At 36.4% G+C, this 8966-nt stretch overlaps 1 protein-coding gene across 1 annotated transcript; it reads right to left on the bottom strand.

Annotated features, from left to right (window-relative positions):
• Positions 1–2660: 2660 nt before the first annotated feature.
• Positions 2661–8269, bottom strand: LOC131632267 (adoMet-dependent rRNA methyltransferase spb1-like). The gene is made up of 11 exons (XM_058903051.1): positions 7749–8269; positions 7631–7678; positions 7360–7518; positions 7212–7258; positions 6837–6993; positions 6669–6730; positions 6352–6541; positions 5974–6060; positions 5100–5239; positions 4597–4723; positions 2661–4015 (listed from the first exon to the last, which is right to left on the bottom strand). The coding sequence occupies exons 1-11, from the start codon at positions 8226–8228 to the stop codon at positions 2945–2947; spliced, it is 2568 nt and encodes an 855-aa protein (XP_058759034.1). The 5' UTR covers positions 8229–8269; the 3' UTR covers positions 2661–2944.
• Positions 8270–8966: the final 697 nt, after the last annotated feature.

The raw sequence follows: 8966 nt of genomic DNA, 5'->3' as shown, positions 1-8966 counted from the left end.
GTCACAGCAAGTGGGTTTGTTTAACTTTGTCTTTGGTCGTGTATTACAAGGCTTTAGATCTAATAGTCATGTTTCTGATAGAAGATGAATTGTGTACTTTATTTGTCATACATGATCTCATTGTCGGATGCGGAGGAGGCTTATTCATAGATTCTTCACAAAATTAGTTTGTTTGATGATCTCACCGTTGAGAAATGGGCTATGTTGCATGATAGAAGTAATTGGATAAGAGAGAATTACAATTTAGTGGTTGAAAGTGTAGATGATCATAATTTCCGAAAAAATCCACCCTCCTGGGTGAGAACCCTTGCTTAAAACTCCATAACTCCCTGATTTCTGAGATGTATCTCCAGAGCCATTTTTTTCCTATTTTCTCAGAATTCGGAGATGCTTTTTCAAAAACACTCATTTTTGGGTGTTTTCGGAAGTGCATTTTCGAAAGCACTCATTTTTCAATTTAAATTGTCAGGTGTTTTTTCGGAGATGCATCTCTGAAAATACCCTTCATATACCTTTTCTCTCCTTCACTATTTCATTCATTTTCCTCCAAACAAAAACTCAAACCCTCTCCAAAACTTCAATCCTTTTCAATCCAGTTTTTTGTCTCCAAATCAAGTTTCAAGTGGTTGATCATACTAAAGAGGGCATAGAAAGCTACAATTTGAGGTAAATAACTTCATTTCATCTCTTATTCTATTACATTGTTCCTGATTTGTTGATGAAGAAAATTGTGTCAGTTCAGAAATGCACTTCTGAAATACACCACCTAACAATTTTCGGAAGTGTACTTCTGAAATAAGCTCTGATGCAGAATTTTAAAAAACTGTTTTAACAACATTGATGTATTTTGCATATATTAGGTATGGTGCATCCGGACAACATTGTCACCAATAAGTTAGTAGTTCCGGATGAGGTCAACGTAGATGCTAAGTCTAATGAGCCGGTGAACGACGTTAAAACCATTACCGTTGCGGTGGATGTTCGACCACAATTTATAAATGATATGCCTTTCGCTTGTCGTGAACATTTGCTAGATTGAGTCCGAAATGAAGCTGTAAACTTGGATTTGCCATTGTGATATTAAGGTCCGACAATGGAAGTAGTAGAAGGAAAGCTTTTGTTCTATTGAATTGCGAGAGGGGTGGGAAGTATGTACGAACAAACCGGATGTTAAAACACGGTGACACGGGATCGTGAAAGTGTGTGTTCGTTTAAGTTGCGCGTAACTCGTAGTATTGATGGATTTTGGCGTTTTAGCGTCATATGTGGAGTTCATAATCATGCATTGAAAATTAATCTACACGGGCATCCAAGTGCGTGTCAGTTGTCTCGCGAAGAGAATGATGTTATTTCAGAATTATCGACAATCAAAGTTACGCCGAGAAACATACTTGCAGATTTGAAGCGAAAAAAATTAGATAGTGTTTCAAATATCAAGCAAGTATACAATGAACAGTACAATCTTAAAGTCATGAAAATGGGGCCGAGGTCGAAAATGCAACACGTTTTGAAACTTTTGAGTGATAACCTATACGTTTCAAGCTTCAATACTTGTGAGGATAAAGTTACGGTGTGTGACATATTTTGTACTCATCCCGAAAGTATCAAGTTGTTCAATACATTTCCAACCGTTCTTATAATTGATTCGACGTACAAGACCAACAAGTATATGCTTCTACTTCTAGAAATTGTTGTTGTGACCTCCACGGACAAGACATATTCAGTTGGATTTGCTTTTTAGAAAAGTGAGAAAGAAGATAACTTTACATGAGCTTTGGGAATATGTAAGGCTTAGTTGGTTGATCAAAAGAATATACCTAGTGTCATGGTTACCGACCGAGTCCCGTGTTTAACAATATGTAACTTTAATATCATATTGATCTATCTTTGTAATTTCGAATATTTATGATAAATCGAAACTTTATTCGTTCGTTTTTTGTCTTCTGCATCAGACAATATTTCGGAAGTGCATCTCCGAATGTACCTTTTTTCTGAAATAAAGGTGATTTCGGAGATGCATTTTCAAAAACACTTTTTTTTCTAAAAAATAAGATATTTTTGAAAGTGCATTTCCGAAATATAGGGACGTTTTAGGAATTTCACGCGGATTTCTAAGAAGGTTGGGAGAAGGGTAAAAAAATTGTCTAATTTCCTAACTTTTATACTAGGAATTAGAAAAGTGACCCAATAAAATTGGGGAGAGGATCCACTAACTTTATGGAGGGAACTGCTCCCTAACTTCCTCTCTATATCTCTCTAATATTTCACTCTCTCACCTCAGCTTTCCCTCCTTTTTTTTCTCCCATTTTCACTTCTCTCTCCATTAAAACTGCCTAAAGTCAGGCAAAGGTAGAAAATGAAAAGTCAGTGAATCTGAACCCATAAAATTGACACATTAAATTCAAGTACGCTGAAAATGAAAGAAATACTACCGGTCTTATTAGAGTTTATTAAATTTTTTTCCTCTGAATCTTTGCACCCTAAATTGTCATTTGTATCTATAAAAACCCTGTTAGAGCAGCAGCATACACTCATCCATCACCTCCCAAATTACTCAAAAAAAATGCGGCCAAACCTAAAACTAGAGTTGTGGAATAGCAAAAAGCGAAATAATTCTTTATGAATAATCTACCTATATATTTAATATAAAACTAAACAAATAATACAACATCCATAAAAATTTATAAAATTAAATATCAAAGTACAATACTTTAAACTATTCCTCCGTTACAGCTATATAGGCCACCCATATAATCAAATTCTAAATAACTTTTAGAATCTATAAAAGAAGCCATCAATCAAATTTGGAGTTTGCCTTAATGAGAAACTAAACAGCACTAATCTTTAATTTATATTATCATCTAAAGCAAAGTAACAAACAAAGGAAAAAAATGAGCATACAAAATTTTGCAGAGAAATTAAGACAGACCATGCCTATTTTCATTTATTTTCTTCCCTTCTTTGCAGAACCCTTTGAAAATCCTTTTCCCTTTGGCGTGTTACCCTTGGGACCATTGCCACCCTTGGGACCATTGCCACCCTTTGGAGCCTTGCCGCCCTTTGGAGCCTTGCCACCCTTTGCCTTTTTTCCTCCCCTACCCATTCCACTTTTTCTCATATCCTTCTTCATCCTGCGATCAACAAGAACTTTTCCCTTGCCAGTCTTAACTTGGACACCTTTCTTTGCGACTACATACTCCTTTTGAGGCCTTTTTGGAACAGCCTTTTTATATAGTCGGTCAATTTGCTTACTCTTTGAACGTTCGGATATGTCTGGCTGATCTGATATAACATTGGCCTTCTTGCGTACTTTCTCAAGCTTCCTCATTGCAACACGCTTCTTTCGGGCTTTGGCCTCAGCAACCTTCTTTGCAGGCCGGGCATCAATTGCTTTAAATTGTGCTTTCATTGCCTCGACTTCCTCTTTGGTGATAGGCTTCTCTGGTTGACGGTGTTTCCTTTCCTCATCTAGAAACCACTTGGGCAATCCTTCATCATGAAACATGTGCTTATTATATGCATCATCTAGTATCTCTTCCCTACGCTTTTTCCTCAACATCTGACTAGCATAAGCCAATAACTCAGCTTTTGCTGCATCATCTATCTCCGACTCATCAGAGGACGAATCATCTGAATCGGTATCAGGTTGAGGAACAACTTCATAATCAATTTCTTTAGATGCTTGACGTTGAGTGTGATCCTTCACCACAGAAGCAGCCAATTTATTTTCTTTTATCTTTTCAGAAACAGGCTTATTTCCTTTGATATTGACAGCAACAGGGATCTTTTCCTTTGGCCCATCAATATCCATTTCATTTTCACTATCATCCCTCTCAACATCTCGTTCCTCTACAACTTCAGCAAAGACATCCTGATTAAACCATGTATTTGTGATCTCCTCTTGGGTGAGCTCTGCCCCATCATTAAGGGGCACCATCAAAGGGTTTGCTTCTTGAACACCCTGATCTTCATCTGAATCATAATTGGTCTGAACAATGTCATCATCCTCACCAGCCTACAAGGCAAAAGAAAATAGTACATGTGTAAATATTTCTTTTTGAGCACAGAATAAAAAAGGACATGTCATTCCACAGTTCCCAAGAATAAGATATTTGTCAACTCTTCAAAATGCCACTCCTAAATAGAAGTCCAAGCATGTAAAACCAACAGGAACACCATAAAAACATGTCTATATTACCGGTAAGCTGCATTCAAAGTATCGGGCCGATGATATGTTTGAATGTGAGAAAGGGCAGAAAATAAAGGAAACTGGTATTAAAGGAATGGGAGTGTAACTTATGAAGCACAGACATCCCAAATACGACTCCGATACTGACACGGCTACACCGGTAATAAATAGAAAAAATGAAAAAATTAAACGCAATCACAAGTGTCGGTGCAGGTGTCCGACACCAACACGCCTTTTTTCATAGGTGTCGGTGCTAGATATTAATTTCAAGAATCGGTTTGCAAAGATGTTCATAAAACAGTATGTTCTCAAGAATCGGAGTATAATACCAATTCCTTTATATTTATAACTCCCAAACCAGAAGATGTAATTACATCTACAATCATACAAAAAAGAAAGCTCCATACCTCCAAAAGTTGGGAGTCTGCATCATAGGAGTTTTTAATACGCTTACGCTGCTTTGCAGTCCCTTCCTTTTTTATCACAAACCGCTCATAAGCCTGTTCAAGTAAATCTTCCATTTGTTCATCGTATCTGATACAAGTATACAGTTAGATTACCCAGTTATGAAAGACCAACAGAATAAAACAGTTGAGAGGTAGGAACAAATGTGATTAAAGAATGGTTTTCATAATTTAGAAAAACAAATAAACAAAAGGACAAATATACAACTCACACTTCTATGTTTTCCCTCTCAATATTCCCTTGTTTAACTATAACTATTAAAATCACCCCCTGTAGCCAACTCAATGGTCCCCAACACTTTAATCCCTAAGAGGTATACCCCTCACACTTTCTTCTCAAGGTCCGGGCATAAGAGATACTGGTTAATAACTATTACCAAGAGGTATGCGAGAATATAAGTGATCTCATAACATTAGAAACAATATCAAAAGAACCTGTCAATCACCTTTTACGTTCTTCATCAGAATCTAAGTCACTGGATGAATGTTCTGAGCCACCTTTGTTTTCTTCATTATCACTGTCATCCCCTTCACCCTCACCACCTTCATAGTCAGTGGTGTCAACAGCTACCAGATCCTTTTTACCCTAAAACCCCGTAACAACAACCAAGAAACAGTCAACAACAACTTGAAAATACATCTCCTATCTAAAGATGAGTAATCAATAAAACTCAAGCTGTGAAGCTATTGTCATATCTTAAAATATTCAAACAACCCAGCAAAAACAAAATACTCATCACAAAAAGGTAATATATGCTCTCATTCTGTTTTACTCGTGAAAGGAAAGACCAAAATGGATATTTGCTAATATAAAAAATTCATACCACTAATACGTAATTTACTCCGAAGAATAATGGATTAGTAAGGAAATTATCTATGAAATATGGTAAATTTATAATACGAGTAATTTACAACATGGTAAATCTTTGTCGCAAAGGGAGTAAATTCTCATGAATGTGTTAAACAAACAACCAGTATGTACATGCCTCCTTAAACAAATTATATTAACTTGTAAACCATAAGATACTACTTCAACAGAAGATGATAAGAATAATTTGATAAAATCATTCCACTCACCAAGTCTTCGGTTGCTTTTCTTAATGATTGTTAAAACAAACGTAAACACTAGATTTGAAATGGAGGGAATAAAAAGATTAAAGAAAACCTTATTAACTAATACTTCAATATAGTTAATTAGATCAATAAGGAAGAATTATTTTACTCATTAAGTCATCGGTCGCTGTTCTTAATGATTGTTAGAAAAACAAAGGAAAAAAGGACTTCATTTTTAAGGTGGAAGTAAAATGATTAAAATAAAACCTTCATGGCGGCAAGGGAAAACAACTCATGATCAACATAATCTTCTACTGCATCCATTTGCATCCCTGTTGCTTTCCGCACCTTGTCCTGTAAAAAACCCAAATGGGTAAAGCAAAGAATCAGCTTGATATCATCCACAAAAAGGATTAAAAACCACAATTGGGCTTAGAATGTCATGATACATAATGGATTAACACAATTTTTGGCCTTGAGCACACCCTTAAACTATTTGAGACTAACATCATGTAAAATCTTGATATCAACATCATATTAATCTATTATGATTTCCAAATAAGTATACACAACAATTTTGGCAAAGATGAGAAAATTTATTTCTATTGTATCCATATCCACTGAGGCAAATAAGAAGACACGAACCTTGGCTCTTCTTTTCGCTAAAATCTTTTTTTCACGTTTCTTCTTGCGGTCCAGTGCATTTGTCAGTTCCTCCATTTCGTTGAGTAGTCTATCATCTTCATCCACCTCATTCTCGTTTTCTACCACAGCTGTAGAAGCAGGTTCGGTCTTTTTAGACGATGAAAGAGCTTTTCTAATGTGAATCCTCCACCTATAGGCAACCAACAGATACAACATCATTTCCCCCCAGACGAAAGTATATAATAAACATATTCAGGATCGATCATTTGAAAACAAATAAGAAATCACGGGAAGTGAAGCTCTATCCGAGTAATTACTTTAAAAGATGCTTGAAGTCTTGCTTCCCTAAAACCCTCAAATCTTCGCATAGAGTTTTTACCTGCCATACAGCCATAATCAAAGCATTTAATATTAACAACAATAAGAATGGTTCTTACCCCCACAAATTAATAAGTTAGATACCATTGTATATACCCAAAAAATACCTCTCCAGTAGTTAGTTTGTCATCCTTGATTGGTAAATCAGCTGGATCGGTAAAGCTTATAGAAGTAACAGAACCAAGAATCTCCAGAGGAGCATCTGACCAAATAAAATTTGCAGCTGAAGAAACCTTCCTCAAAGTTGTGTTTCCATCTTCATACCTATAGGTGTAAAATAAAATAAAATAAAATAGTTAAAATAGCAGCAAAATCAGTTGAACTAAGGACTTTCCCATAGTCCAACTATTAGTTTCTTATGAAAAAACACACATGATGACTCTAGCACGCACAAATTAATAAATTCCATTTCAAGACGGGCAGAACTATTTGAGAAAGCATAAACAGATTAAAAGATAAAACACAGTGCTGAGGGTAATTACCCGTCACGATGCCTCTTTTGCTTATTGTCTCTAAGTACATCCACAACCTGTGTTAACAATTCAACCCCCCAAGTAAATCAATTGAAATGAGCAACAAAAATATATGTACACAACGCCAATCAAAAATGGCCAATCAAAAACAATTTACCTTAGCTTGCGGCTGAGCAGATGCCTGAAAAAGATGCTTGTAATCGAGAAGGCGAGGATCAATTTTAGCAGGAGCCTTGTACTTAAGCCCCACAAGATATATCTCAGCAGATTCAGATCGACTGGCAATCGGTTTATCCACCTCAACCTTCTCAAACAACTGCAATTCAAATATTCCACCACGACAGCAAACAATTTTCAACATTCAAAATTCCACCAAATCACATAAAAACACAAATAAACAAATAATTGAAAAATAAATAAACAATTACCTGCTTCATACAATACACAACCGCACTGTAATCCTGCGACCTGAAAACCTATCACAGAACAAAGTATAAGCAACAGTTAAAAAAATCAGAACGAAACAATGATAAACAGAGTTAAAACCTTGGTGACAAAAGTTCCCTTAGCTGCTAAAAGCTGTGTAGCCAACTTGACAGAGTCAATAACAAGAGCATTCTGACTGGTAGCTTCTTGAGCCCAAGCACCACCGACATTCGGCGAACCGTCATGAAGAATAACATCAAAAACATTAACACCATTTTGGTTCATGATTTTCTTAATCTTTGACTTGCACTCAGGTTTGGTGATATCCTCCTGAATGGCGGTGGCTCCTATCATGGGAGCGATGGGGGCGAGGTCAACTCCGATGACAAGGTTGCCGTGGGGAACATGCTTGACCGCCACCTGCATCCAACCTCCGGGAGCGGCGCAGAGATCGAGGACGGCGCGTGCGGAACTGAGGAAACCGAACTTTGAATTGATTTGGAGAAGTTTGTATGATGCTCTGGATCTGTAACCGGATTCTTTGGCTAAGTGGTACCATTTGTCCAAACGATGCTTACCTTTTGCCTTCGCCTTCCCCATTATTGAAGGTTTGTAGTTTGGTTAGGGTTTTGGAAGTGTAACTATGTAAAGCGTAGAGGTTTTATTCATTCGTTCTTCTCTGCTTTGGATTCGTTTACGTAATGGACCGGGTTAGATAATCGACCCGTATAGGTTTGTTTTATTATTTTTCAGCCCATTACGACTTATTGTATTTGTTTTTTTGGGAATTTTATTCCCACTTCTATACTTCTTTCAAACCCCTAGCGAGGCACTATTTTTTCGCCAAATAAACGTAAATGGGCTAGTATTTTTCATTTTTCTAAAATTTAATTCGGAGGTGCGTCTCTAAATTAACCTTTATTTTCAAATTTAGGCGGGTTTTCGGAGATGCATCTTCTAATGCGTTTACTTTAAATATAACGCGCGCGGACAGACCCTTTTCTTCTTCATTTTGTAAAACTTTTTACAAACCCTCATTGGAGCTCATGAGCAACTTTCTTCTAGTCCTTTTTGCATGGATCAACACTACCTCTACTTCAAGCTTTCCAATCCCAACTCACTCCACTAAATACATTCAACATTTTTCATCCACAACTCTTTTTTGAGTAAGTTTTTCATTTCATTTTTTTAGTTTTGATTAATATAGTAGGCAAAATAGGTTAGTTTAAATGCATTAGATAGTAGTTACATTTGAAATAGATAGATGTTAAAGACATGCATTCTCGTTTGGTTGCATTTTGGTAAGTTAAGGCAAGAGTGATTTGCATTTCTGTCATT

The sequence above is a fragment of the Vicia villosa genome, unplaced genomic scaffold (assembly GCF_029867415.1).
Source record: "Vicia villosa cultivar HV-30 ecotype Madison, WI unplaced genomic scaffold, Vvil1.0 ctg.000920F_1_1, whole genome shotgun sequence".
In the NCBI taxonomy this organism is placed as follows: Eukaryota; Viridiplantae; Streptophyta; class Magnoliopsida; order Fabales; family Fabaceae; genus Vicia; species Vicia villosa.
The sequence above is the reverse complement of the archived record's forward strand: the minus strand, read 5'-3'. Positions and strand labels throughout refer to the sequence as shown.

What these genes read in the sequence shown, in the direction of transcription:
- LOC131632267 (XM_058903051.1), bottom strand. Translation starts at nt 8,228, where the DNA reads ATGGGGAAGGCGAAGGCAAAAGGTAAGCATCGTTTGGACAAATGGTAC. An exon ending in AGGGAACTTTTGTCACCAAG is followed by an intron (nt 7,679 to 7,748) that starts GTTTTAACTCTG and finishes GTTCTGTGATAG; the next exon opens with GTTTTCAGGTCGCAGGATTA. An exon ending in GACTTCAAGCATCTTTTAAA is followed by an intron (nt 6,542 to 6,668) that starts GTAATTACTCGG and finishes GGTTGCCTATAG; the next exon opens with GTGGAGGATTCACATTAGAA.